This window comes from Salvelinus fontinalis, chromosome 26, assembly GCF_029448725.1.
Source record: "Salvelinus fontinalis isolate EN_2023a chromosome 26, ASM2944872v1, whole genome shotgun sequence".
In the NCBI taxonomy this organism is placed as follows: Eukaryota; Metazoa; Chordata; class Actinopteri; order Salmoniformes; family Salmonidae; genus Salvelinus; species Salvelinus fontinalis.
In genome coordinates, this window is record NC_074690.1 from 39,661,064 (window position 1) to 39,674,878 (window position 13,815).

A 13,815-nucleotide genomic window follows, 5' to 3' on the forward strand; every position below is an offset into this window, starting at 1 on the left:
TGTGTGTGGGTGTCTCTGTGTGCGCATGTGTTCGTGTGTGCGTGCGTGCGTGAATGTGTCTGTGTGTCTGTCTGACTGTCTGTGTGTGTGTCGTTGTGAAGTCACACATACCCGCAGGTCATGTTGACTCATTCCCTCCTTCCTGTGTTGTTGCAGGTCCGCTGGATGGTCACACTGAGGATTCCACAGAGCAGGCCATGATGCCTCAGCCTCAGTCAGGGCTGTAGAAAACACACAGAGGTAAGGACACACACACATACAGTCGTGGCCAAAAGTTTTGAGAATGACACAAATATTAATTTTCACAAAGTCTGCTCCCTCAGTTTGTATGATGGAAATTTGCATATACTCCAGAATGTTATGAAGAGTGATCAGATGAATTGCAATTAATTGCAAAGTCCCTCTTTGCCATGCAAATGAACTGAATCCCCCAAAAAACATTTCCACTGCATTTCAGCCCTGCCACAAAAGGACCAGCTGACATCATGTCAGTGACTCTCTCGTTAACATAGGTGTGAGTGTTGATGAGGACAAGGCTGGGGATCACTCTGTCATGCTGATTGAGTTCAAATAACAGACTGGAAGCTTCAAAAGGAGGGTGGTGCTTGGAATCATCTTCCTCTGTCAATCATGGTTACCTGCAAGGAAACACATGCCGTCATCATTGCTTTGCACAAAAAGGGCTTCACAGGCAAGGATATTGCTGCCAGAAAGATTGCACCTAAATCAACCATTTATCGGATCATCAAGAACTTCAAGAAGAGCGGTTCAATTGTTGTGAAGGACGCTTCAGGGCGCCCAAAAAAGTCCAGCAAGCGCCAGGACCGTCTCCTAAGTTGTTTCAGCTGCGGGATCGGGGCACCACCAGTACAGAGCTTGCTCAGGAATGGCAGCAGGCAGGTGTGAGTGCATCTGCACGCACAGTGAGGCGAAGACTTTTGGAGGATGGCCTGGTGTCAAGAAGGGCAGCAAAGAAGCCACTTCTCTCCAGGAAAAACATCAGGGACACCCTGAAACCATTCATGTGTGGGGTTGATTCTCAGCCAAGGGAGTGGGCTCACTCACAATTTTGCCTTAGAACACACCCAAGAATAAAGAATGGTACCAACACATCCTCCGAGACCAACCATCCAGGAACAGTTTGGTGACAAACAATGCCTTTCGAGCATGATGGAGCACCTTGCCATAAGGCAAAAGTGATAACTAAGTGGCTCGGGGAACAAAACATCGATATTTTGGGTCCATGGTCAGGAAAATCCCCAGACCTTAATCCCATTGAGAACTTTTTTATGTATTTATTTCATCTTTATTTAACCAGGTAGGCTAGTTGAGAACAAGTTCTCATTTACAACTGCGACCTGGCCAAGATAAAGCAAAGCAGTTCGACACATACAACAACACAGACATACAGTCAATAATACAGTAGAAAAAAGTTAAACAAAAAGTCTATATAGAGTGAGTGCAAATGAGGTAAGACAAGGGAGTAAAGGCAATAAATAGGCCATGGTGGCGAAGTAATTGCAATATGGCAATTAAACACTGGAATGGTAGATGTGCAGAAGATTAATGTGCAAGTAGAGATACTGGGGTGCAAAGGAGCAAGATAAATAAATACAGTATGGGGATGAGGTAGATAGATGGACTGTTTACAGATGGGCTATGTACAGGTGCAGTGATCTGTGAGCTGCTCTGACAGCTGGTGCTTAAAGCTAGTGAGGGAGATATGAGTCTCCAGCTTCAGTGATTTTTGCAGTTCGTTCCAGTCATTGGCAGCAGAGAACTGGAAGGAGAGGCGACCAAGGAGGAGTTTGAATTGGGGGTGACCAGTGAGATATCCCTGCTGGAGCGCGTGCTACGGGTGGGTGTTGTTATGGTGACCAATGAGCTGAGATAAGGCGGAGCTTTACCTAGCAAAGACTTATAGATGACCTCGAGCCAGTGGGTTTGGCGACGACTATGAAGCGAGGGCCAACCAACGAGAGCGTACAGATCGCAGTGGTGGGTAGTATATGGGGCTTTGGTGACAAAGCGGATGGCACTGTGATAGACTGCATCCAATTTGTTGAGTAGAGTGATGGAGGCCATTTTATAGATGACATCGTCAAAGTTGAGGATTGGTAGGATGGTCAGTTTTACGAGGGTATGTTTGGCAGCATGAGTGAAGGATGCTTTGTTGCGATATAGGAAGCCGATTCTAGATTTAATTTTGGATTGGAGATGCTTAATGTGAGTCTGGAAGGAGAGTTTACAGTCTAACCAGACACCTAGGTATTTGTAGTTGTCCACGTATTCTAAGTCAGAGCCGTCCAGAGTAGTGATGCTGGACGGGCATGCAGGTGCAGACAGTGATCGATTGAATAGCATGCGCACACGCATGTGCACAGTTTTACTTGCATTTAAGAGCAGTTGGAGTCCACGGAAGGAGAGTTGTATGGCATTGAAGCTTGTCTGGAGGTTAGTTAAAATTAACACTTGTGGTCAATCCTCAAGAGGCAGGTGGTCAAACAAAAACCCACAAATTCTGACAAACTCCAAGCATTGATTATGCAAGAATGGGCTACCATCAGTCAGGATGTGGCCCAGAAGTTAATTGACAGCATGCCAGGGCAGATTGCAGAGGTCTTGAAAAAGAAGGGTCAACACTGCAAATATTGACTCTTTGCATCAACTTCATGTAATTGTCAATAAAAGCCTTTGACACTTATGAAATGCTTGTAATTATACTTCAGTATTCCATAGTAACATCTGACAAAAATATCTAAAGACACTGAAGCAGCAAACTTTGTGAAAATTAATATTTGTGTCATTCTCAAAAATTTTGGCCATGACTGTACTCATGCAGATACGCATGTGCACAAACACTAATGATGGGGGGGGGAAATCAATACAATTACATATCGGGATATTATTTTTGACGTTATATCATATCGTATTGACAATTCCGCAATATAATTCATGCAATAATTAATGCAATATAACTCTTTCATAGCTTGTTCTCCTGTTTATTTTTAAATTGGGAGCCCTTTTCTTTTCAGAAGTTTTATTTCCGTGACTGATCAAAACTTGTTTTCTCATGGCTTTGTCTTGTCCCTCTGCAGTAGACAGACTGTATATACTGAACAAAAATATGAACACAGCGTGCAATAATTTAATCGGTTTTACTGAGTTACAGTTCATATAAGGAAATAAGTCAATTGAAATAAATAAATTAGGCCCTAATCTATGGATTTCACATGACTGGGCAGGGGCCCACCCACTGTCCAGGCCCAGCCAATCAAAATTTGTTTTCCCTCACAAAACGGCTTTATTACAGCCAGAAATACTCCTCAGTTTCTGGGTGACTGGTGACTGGTCTCAGACGATCCTGCAGGTGAAGAAGCCGGATGTGGAGGTGCTGCGGTTGTGAGGCCGGTTGGACATACTGCCAAAAACGACGTTGAAGGTGGCTTATGGTAGTGAAATGAACATTAATTCTCTGGCTCTTGTGGACATGCCAATTTCTCTTGTGGGGATGCCAATTGCACGCTCCCTCAAAACTTGAGACATCTGTGGCATTGTGTTGTGTGACAAAACTGCACATTTTAGAGTGGCCGTTTATTGTCCTCAGCACAAGGTGCACCTGTGTAATGATCATGCTGTTTAATCAGCTTCTTGATACGCCACATCTGTCAGGTGGATGGATTATCTTAGCAACGGACAAAGGCTCACTAACAGGGATGTAAACAAATTTCTGCAAAAGATTTGAGAGAAATACGCTTTTTGTGCTTATGGAACATTTCTGGGATATTTGATTTCAGCTCATGAAACATGGGACACTTTACATGTTGCATTTATATTTTTGCTCAGTATAAAATCGTGAGAATCATGAGAATCGCAATACATATCGTATAGGCACATAAGTATTGTGATAAAATTGTATCTTGAGGTTCCTGGCAATTCCCAACCAAAACACACACGGGCACACACACACACACACACACAAACACACACACACACACACACACGGTTGTTGTGATATAGTGCATTCAGAAAGTATTCAGATCCAGAGGCTTTTTTCTCATTTTGTAACATTACAGGCTTATTCTAAAATTGATTACATAGTTTTTCCCTCATCAATCTACACACAATACCCCTTAATGACAAAGCAAAAACAGGTTTTTAGAATTTTTGGCTAATTTATTTAAAAAAAAACTGAAATATTACATTTACATAAGTATTCAGACCCTTTACTCAGTACTTTGTTAAAACATCTTTGGTAGCCTCAAGTCCTCTTGGGTATGACGCTACAAGCTTGGCACACCTGTATTTGGGGTGTTTCTCCCATTCTTCTCTGCAGATCCTCCCAAACTCTGTCAGGTTGAATGGGGAGCATTGCTGCACAGCTATTTTCATGTGTCTCCAGATATGTTCGATCAGATTTAATTCCGGGCTCTGGCTGGGCCACTCAAGGACATTCAGAGACTTGTCCCGAAGCCACTCCTGCGTTGTCTTGGCTGTGTGCTTAGGGTCATTGTCCTGTTGGAAGGTGAGCGCTCTGGAGCAGGTATTCCTCAAGGATCTGTCTGTACTTTGCTCCGTTTATCTTTGCCTTGATCCTGACTAGTCTCCCAGTCCCTAACGCTGAAAACCATCCCCACAGCATGATTCTGCCATCCACTATGCTTCACTGTAGGGATGGTGCCAGGTTTCTTCCAGGCGTGACTTTTGGCATTCACGCTAAAGAGTTCAATCTTGGTTTCATCAGACCAGAGAATCTTGTTTCTCATGGTCTGAGAGTCTTTAGGTGCCTTTTGGCAAACTCTAAGCGGGCTGTCATGTGCCTTTTACTCAGGAGTGGCTTCCATCTGGCCACTCTACCATAAACACCTGATTGGTGGAGTGCTGCAGTGATGGTTGTCCTTCTGGGAGGTTCTCCCATCTCCACAGAGGAACTCTAGAGCTCTGTCACAGTGACCATCTGGTGCTTGGTCACCTCCCTGACCAAGACCGTTCTCTCCCGATTGCTCAGTTTGGCCTGGCTGCAAGCTCTAGGAAGAGTATTGGGGGTTCCAAGCTTCTTCCATTTAAGAATTATAGAAGCCACTGTGTTCTTGGGGATCTTCATAGCGGCATAAATTATTTGGTACCTTTCCCCAGAGCTACGGACATTTCGTTCAACCTCATGGCTTGGTTTTTGACATGCTCTTTCAACTGTGGGACCTTATATAGACAGGTGTGTGCCTTTCCAAATAATGTCCAATCAATTGAATTTACCACAGGTGGACTCCAATCAAGGTATAGATACATCTCAAGGATGATCAATGGAAACAGGATGCACTTGAGCTGAATTTCGAGTCTCATAGCAAAGGGTCTGAATACTTATGTAAAGTAGGTATTTATTTATTTTTATTTTGAATACATTTGTAAATGTTCTAAAAACCTGTTTTCGCTTTGTCATTATGGAGTATTGTGTGTAAATTGCTGAGTTTTTGAAATGTATTTAATCCATTTTAGAATAAGACTGTAATGTTACAAAATGCGGAGAAAGGCAAGGGGTCTGAATACTTTCCGAAGGCACTGTATATGGCCCTGCTCCAAACACCCTCTAGATGTGATGTATGCTATAGTATATGCTCTCTGTAGGTACAGTACAGTAAGGGACATGTGTGAAGGGTGAACATAAGAACCCAGAGGAAAATCTGACATGGCTTCCCAGCCAACAGGGTCAATGCAGGGGTAGTAGAGATGAGATTAGTTTTACGGCTTTAACAACTGTTACGACCGCTCCTGGCAAGGCCTGCAGTACAGTATGTAGATGGGACTGTTTTCTCCATTCCCAGACTCACAGTAAACCCGTTTGTTTCACTGTGTTAATGGACCACAGCCCGGGCAGCTGGTGCAGCTGGGGAACAGGTAATGTGGGGAAAGAGAAGGATCAAAGGTTTTGATAGCAGGTTAAATACAAGAGGGAGGGCGAGGCAGGGGAGGGGGAGACAGGGAGTTGGAGGGGGGTGAGACAGGGTGGGAGGGGTGAGACAGGGGAGCCTTGTGGGGAAATGAGGGATTAAAGGTTGACATAGATATCCAGTTAAATACAATAGAAGGAGATGGGGAGGAAGAGACAGGGGACAGGGAAGGTGAAGCCGGGGAGAACAAGATGGGGAGACGGGGATGAGACAGGTGATGGGTTGGACGGGTAAGGGGGATATAGAAGTAGACAGGTGTGAGATGAGAAATTGAGATGAGAGAAGGGTAGACCAGAACAGGGGCTTGATTAGAGTGACAGACCACTCAAGATTGAATCAGATCAGTATCAAGTCACCATAGTGGGAAAGAGAGATTTCCAAGAAGGAATTTATTCCATTGACTTTCTACAACCCTTTTACAATGTTACCCTACTGAGTCAGCCCAGTTCAACAGGACCCACATGCTTCTTATCATCCATTGCATCATGCTGATGATGCTAGCCAATAAATTCAGTTTCTTTAAGAGGAGACTTGATCGTGGTGGATGGAATGGCACTTGGACGATCTCTAATTAGGTTGTAGCTATTAGGTTATTGAATTGAAAAATAGATCCTGAAAGCTCTTCGATTCCCTATCTATTAGGAACTTCTCTCCAAGCCTAGATAAGAGAGAGGGGGAAGCAGGGAAGTAGCGCTCCATGAATAATATGTCAGATGGACAGATACGTTTATAGACCGGTTATATTTAGAGCCCAGACGGGTTAAAGAGCCAGGCTCCAATGCCTTTAAGCGTGTCAGATAAGAGCTAGAGAATTCCATATACGTTTTAATATGGAACTCTCGACCGGAAATGGTAGAAAATCCCTGTATTAGGGAACCACGTTCAACACTTTCACTGGACGTGGGAAACTGTAGATAACTGTGGGAAGTGTAGGATGTGTGCGCACGTGCTTGTCTGCACACTCGTAAGCGTGTGTGTTCCTCTAATCCGTATGTATCTATATAAGTCTGTGCGCACTTGTGTCTGTGTCTCTCTGTGTGTCTTCCATCCGTTCTGAACAGGATGAAACAAAGAAGCCTGTCTCATTTGGTTTCACACCTGTGTTCCCACACTGGGGGGGGGGGGGGGGTGAGGTAGGAATAGAGGTAGAGAAGGAAAGAGGGAGGGATCGATGCGACTGGAGGAGTTATTGACTCCTGGATGGGGAGCTTCTGCAGAGCTCGGCTGAATGTCTCCTCTCCTGTCAGGGATACAAAATCCTCCCCAGGCAAAGAAGAGCCAGGCCTGATCCCCCTGGTTGGACTAGGATTACCCACAGGACGTCTATTATAGGGGGCCTTTGCCATCTAACATTATAGATATTACGCTCTTATTGAATATTGCACGGTGCCGGGATGGCATAAACACCCCTTCTGCTTCAATATCGTCTTTGCTGGAGTGTTTCCATATTAGGGTTTTATGTGTGGTTTATATGTTTATTTGTGGCCAGTGGGGAAAGACTGTGCCAGTAGAAAGGCTAGAAGAACAGTGGGTGGAGAGACTGAATACAATGTCTGTACCGGGCTCAACACCTTCCTTTTATTCATGGGTATTTACTGTATACACATGCGGAGGCTTGCTTGACCTGTCAATCCAAAGTCAAAAGTGATTTTTATTCAACTGAGCAAATCCGGTATGATCATCGACTCTGTTTATTGTTCTTCAAAAGGATATTCTCTCCCTCGTACTTATTTGAACACATTTGTTTGTATTGCTTTGTTTGTTTTTCCACAGAGTGCCAAGCCCTGTTGAGTGAAGTCCCCCCCCAACCCCCACCTCCATCCCCAGTCGCCGGAGTTACCATGGTTCCCCCCAGTCCGGGTGGAACCGTAGCCCAGTCCAGGGTGCCTCGCCCTGGGTACGGCCTCTGCCTCTACCCCCCTTTTTTGCTGCCACTGCTGCTGGTGCTCACTTCCCTGCCTAACCTCTCTGACGCCTTAGGTAAGTAACACGTTACAGATGTATGTTTGTGTGGGTGTGTTAGTTCATGTGTCTGTATAGTATGTCCTCCAATTGGTCGATTTGTTTATGTGTAGGTTTGTCCGTTTTTCTGCATGGCCGTCGGTGCATCCTATCTCTCTATCTCACTCTCTCTCTATCCCTCTCTCTATGCTGACAAGCGTCTGTAACAGTGTGTTGTGTTGGTCAACGCTAGCTGCAGTGAGTGGTGACGTGGTGTTGGGCTGGAGGTGGACCGGTGAAGGTGTGTCTGCCTGTCTGTTTCTGCGGTGATGGGTGTTTAACAAGATCTGTCAGGTGGTTTTGTCACACTAATAAGCAGCACACACACGTCGGCGCTTGTCCGATCGTCGCCTTCATTAAAGCATGTCAACAGATGTCTTGTCTTAAGGATCGACAGCAAGACAGGTGAACAGAGAACACATCTCATTTTAACACTGCAGCACGGAAAACGCTACGGAAGTATGTGGCACTGAAGAGCATGAATGGTTTTTGACACTGATGAGCAGTGAGGGGATGTCAGCCTATAGTTAGTCATCACATTGAGGGTACTGTATGAAAGCATGTCTTGATATGTCTTACAGTTCTAAATTTAAAGGACAGTGTGTTACCTAGAGGTATTATTGCGAAGTGTTGCGCTGTGACTCAAAGAAAATAACATCCCAAAAAGAGCAGTCTGAACCACCATATTTCTTACACTGATGTTAATATTTGTTTTGGTTGGTGGCTAGGACCTTGCGTTTTTCTTGACCATGTAACCTGGCCAGGAAAAACTCTGGACCCTAGTTATAAGCCACTTCTGTAATTGGTATGGATTTACAGTGAACCTGAGTGATCTGGTCAGACTTGTCCAGACGAATGTAATTTCCAGCCTCCAGTCATAGTGGGGGTGATTATAGTATCATGACACCCACTTGCTACCTACTGACGCACATCTGCACATTACACCTTCCCAGCACTGCTATTAGATAATCATAGCCCTGTGGTGTTTCATTATGATAGGCCAGATATATGTAAGTCTTAAGTCTATCATTATATCCCACAGGCAGCCAGGGAGTCAAGGAGTCAAGGCTACTCAGTCTTTAAAGGGACGGACTGCATTCTTGACTATCCTCACCAAATTCGGGGGGATTTTTCATGAAAGGAAAACCAATATGTGTGTCTTGTTTGAATCAGAACCGAAGGCTCTAACCAGAACAGAATGCAGCTGGAGGCCGGTAGTTGTACCCATGTAATTAGAATTGGTTCTAGTGTGCAGTGGGAATAGCACAATAATCTCTTTGAAAGTGACAGTGCAGAAATGTGAACCAATGTTGAATGTGAAATCAACCCTCACAGCTCCCCAAAGTACTGCCTGTTCCCAAGTGCAACACTTCACAACTGACAGAGTGTGTGACGTGTATGGTAAAAAAAAGCTCCAATAATACGCCGTTTCCCCCTCCCCCCCCGAAAAGTATTGTTGAGGTTTCTCTCGGTTTCTGCTCAGGCACTTTACCTCACAGCTCAGAGGTGGGCTGGCTGCTGTGTGACTGTTACTCACTGAAGTGTGAAGTTAGCAGGGGAGGGATAAAAGCCAGAGAGATTTTCTGTCTCTCAGTGATTTTGGGGAGTTATTGCAGTGTGTTTTTTTCCTTCTTCAGCTGCTCTGCCTCTCTATTGTAGAACTGAATCAACACAGACAGAGCTGGACCAGTGATGGAGTGAGTGAGAGACGGAGGTGGGAGAGCGGTAGAGAGGGAGGAAGGGAGGTTGTTATGGTGAGGGTCAGGCCGGCTTTGACCTGGTGGATAGAACTGATTCCTCCACTGAGGAGGAGTTAAGCTGGCTGCCATGGTAACAGACACAGAGGGATAGAACTCTGGGCTTGCCGAAGAAGAGTCTGACATTCTAAGATGGGCAGAGAGACGTAGGGAGGGAGGGACAGTATGAGGCAGTGTGCGAGAGAGAGGAGAGATAAACGTATGAAGTAGCTTGACAAGATTTTAGCACAGTGGAAATGTAATGGAATTTTTGTGCCTGAAATAGATTTTTATTCACTGTTAGTAATAAGCATTACTGCATTCTGGAAACTCTAGCAGCCGACATGACACTTTCTAAAACTAGACCGTTCAGATCAAGCAAACTTTGTTCTAAAACTGCGTAAAACAGTTAGAACTGGGCTTTATAAATATGAAGGGTATAAATGAAAAGCCAAATGTATGTACTAATGCAATCCCTAAATCCTTGTACTCAAAATTGTCTCATTGTTTCATTGTAATTTACTGCAGAGGCTGAAAAGGGTATGTGTGATATTAATACATTAAAGCCAATTATCTGCTGTGAATTTCCACGACACCTTTTCATACACCCGTGTAGCACCCACCCATGTGTTCTCACAATCTGTGCTGCATAGTGGAGTAGCGTGCCCCAGGGTAGTGAAAAAACCTTCTCCTGTGAAGCTGAAGCACATCTTTTATAGATGACACACAGGAAGTCCTTGGTTATGTCCTCTAAATGATAGCCAGGAAGTGGACTGTACTTAGCGGCCAATCACCATGTCCATCACGACTCAGTGATGTCATGTCTCTCTCTTCCTGTCCACGGCTTTTGGCTAGTTGGCATCTCTTGAGTGAGAGCTGTCTATCTTTGGGTAGATCAGTTGGTAGAGCGTTGTGCTTGCAATGCCAGGGTTGTGGGTTCGATTCCCACGGGGGACCGAGTATAAAAATGGATGCACTTACTGTAAGTTGCTCTGGATAAGAGCATCTGCTAAAATGTAAAATAGGTTTAATGTAAATTTACATGGGGAAAATATTAAGCAAAATGATTTAAGTACCATCGTTCTAATAATGTTTAATGATGTGGATGTGTCTGTCTATCTAATGGTTTATGGATCCATTAGTTGTTTGTTTTCTGAGCTGCATTATGTCTTGGACTCCTGGCTACAGAATTTCCCTATGAGGACAATATTTAATTGATTTGAATTGTCTGTCTATCCCAGCGGCGCCCAAGTTTACCAAGATTCCCGGAGACCAGATTGGGGTGTCGGGAGGCGTGGCCTCATTCGTGTGCCAGGCGTCAGGTGACCCCAAGCCCATGGTCAACTGGAACAAGAAGGGCAAGAAGGTCAACTCCCAACGCATAGAGGTGAGCTCACTCCATTCTCCACTCTGTAAAGATCATATTTGTCTATCAGCAATTTTATAGGGGTTTTGTTGTACCAGCTCTTCTCTTCTTGTTTTTATTCCCCTGAATACTGGCCTTTTCCTTTCGTTCCCAATTGGTCTCCTTCCTGGTTACTCACCTGGTTTCTGTCTCTTCCTGGTTCTTTGTCTTGGTTTCTGTCTCCTCTTGTTTTCCTCCTCATTCCAAACTGTTCCTGACTGTTTCTCCGCTGGCTGTTTCCTGACTGTTCCCTTTCTCCTCCTCTCCCCTAGACGATAGAGTTTGATGATGGAGCGGGGGCCGTGCTGAGGATCCAGCCTCTCAGGGCCCCCCGAGATGAAAACGTCTATGAGTGTGTGGCCCGCAACAGTGAGGGAGAGGTGGCCACCACCGCCAAGCTAGCCATCATACGAGGTGAGTGAGTGTGTGTGTGTGTGTGTGTGTGTGTGTGTGTGTGTGTGTGTGTGTGTGTGTGTGTGTGTGTGTGTGTGTGTGTGTGTGTGTGTGTGTGTGTGTGTGTGTGTGTGTGTGTGTGTGTGTGTGTGTGTGTGTCCATAAGAATAGGAAACAAACAAACATTTTACCAACTGTGGACATTTGTTAGTCCCTACAAGGTCAAATGCTATTTCTAGGGGGTTTAGGGTTAAAGTAGAATTAGGGTTAGAATTAGGTTTAGGAGTTTCGGTTAGTTTTAGGGTTAGGATTTAGGTTTATGGTTAAGGTTCGGTTTTGGGGTTAAGGTTAAAATTAGGGTTAGGGTAAGGTTTAGGGTTAGGGAAAATAGGATTTTGAATGGTTATAAATTGTGTGTCCCCACAAGGTTATTTAAACAAGACTGTGTGTGCATGTGTGACTGAGTTCCTCTGCATGACCATCTTCATTACAGTATAATTGCTAACATGCATTGATCAAAGTAGCCTTGTGGCTACAGTCAGTGAAACAGACGTGTATGTGGACCAAACTGTGAATCATTTTTCATTGCTTTCACACAACATGCATTCAATGATCACATTCTCCGAAATCCATGAACTCTTTTCTCATTCGTACATCCGCCACCTGCAAAACTATATATTTGCAGCACGTGTTTTCAAATGCTAACACACTGTTTGCAAAACTGTTAAAAACACATTCAAAACAGAATGATGGCAAATGGCGTGCATGTCTGCAGTAACCAGATTGAAATATATAGAAAATCTCAGCAGAATATATAATCATTCCAAACACAGCTGATTGCAATTTCAGCTGAAAGCAGACCCAAGTGTCCTGTTTTTAGTCTCGTTACCAAACAGACAAAAGAGGACTTCTTCGGAATAATTTAGTTTGGAAACATGGATCAAGGAAGACAGGTTGTTGGGGAGAGAAGAGTGGCAGGGTTGGAATCAGACATTCCAGAAGATACTTTCCAAGATGCATCGCCAGAGAAGACATACGATGTGATGTTGATGAGAACTTGTGGCAAAATGCAGGAGAGAGGGAGAACTAGAACCCTCACAGTACTGTACAGTATGAGTGATTATACTATACATGTTGATGAGAACTAGAACCCTCACAGTACTGTACAGTATGAGTGATTATACTATACATGTTGATGAGAACTAGAACCCTCACAGTACTGTACAGTATGAGTGTTATACTATACATGTTGATGAGAACTAGTACCTCACAGTACTGTACAGTATGAGTGATTATATTATACATGTTGATGAGAACTAGAACCCTCACAGTACTGTACAGAATGAGTGATTATATTATACATGTTGATGAGAACTAGAAACCTCACAGTACTGTACAGTATGAGTGATTATATTATACATGTTGATGAGAACTAGAACCCTCACAGTACTGTACAGTATGAGTGATTATACTATACATGTTGATGAGAACTAGAACCCTCACAGTACTGTACAGTATATGAGTGATTATACTATACATGTTGATGAGAACTAGAACCCTCACAGTACTGTACAGTATGAGTGATTATATTATACATGTTGATGGGAACTAGAACCCTCACAGTACTGTACAGTATGAGTGATTATATTATACATGTTGATGAGAACTAGAACCCTCACAGTACTGTACAGTATGAGTGATTATATTATACATGTTGATGGGAACTAGAACCCTCACAGTACTGTACAGTATGAGTGATTATATTATACATGTTGATGAGAACTAGAACCCTCACAGTACTGTACAGTATGAGTGATTATATTATACATGTTGATGAGAACTAGAACCCTCACAGTACTGTACAGTATGAGTGATTATATTATACATGTTGATGAGAACTAGAACCCTCACAGTACTGTACAGTATGAGTGATTATACTATACATGTTGATGAGAACTAGAACCCTCACAGTACTGTACAGTATGAGTGATTATATTATACAATTTGATGAGAACTAGAACCCTCACAGTACTGTACAGTATGAGTGATTATATTATACATGTTGATGGGGACTAGAACCCTCACAGTACTGTACAGTATGAGTGATTATATTATACATGTTGATGAGAACTAGAACCCTCACAGTACTGTACAGTGTGAGTGATTATACTCCACATGTTGATGAGAACTAGAACCCTCACAGTACTGTACAGTATGAGTGATTATACTATACATGTTGATGAGAACTAGAACCCTCACAGTACTGTACAGTATGAGTGATTATACTATACATGTTGATGAGAACTAGAACCCACACAGTACTGTACAGTATGAG

The 13,815-nt window shown here is 43.6% G+C and overlaps 1 protein-coding gene across 8 annotated transcripts in view; it reads left to right on the forward strand.

Moving 5' to 3' along the window:
* The window catches only part of LOC129824322 (receptor-type tyrosine-protein phosphatase S-like), a 106,346-nt gene that overhangs the window by 13,803 nt on the left and 78,728 nt on the right, over window positions 1-13,815 (forward strand). For all 8 annotated transcript variants that reach the window (XM_055883889.1, XM_055883882.1, XM_055883884.1 and 5 more), the window contains exons 2-5: window positions 157-240; window positions 7,719-7,925; window positions 10,924-11,069; window positions 11,360-11,501. In XM_055883889.1, coding sequence (XP_055739864.1) covers window positions 7,787-7,925; window positions 10,924-11,069; window positions 11,360-11,501 — 427 coding nt within the window. In that variant the 5' untranslated portion in view covers window positions 157-240; window positions 7,719-7,786. The remainder of the gene's footprint in view (window positions 1-156; window positions 241-7,718; window positions 7,926-10,923; window positions 11,070-11,359; window positions 11,502-13,815) is intronic.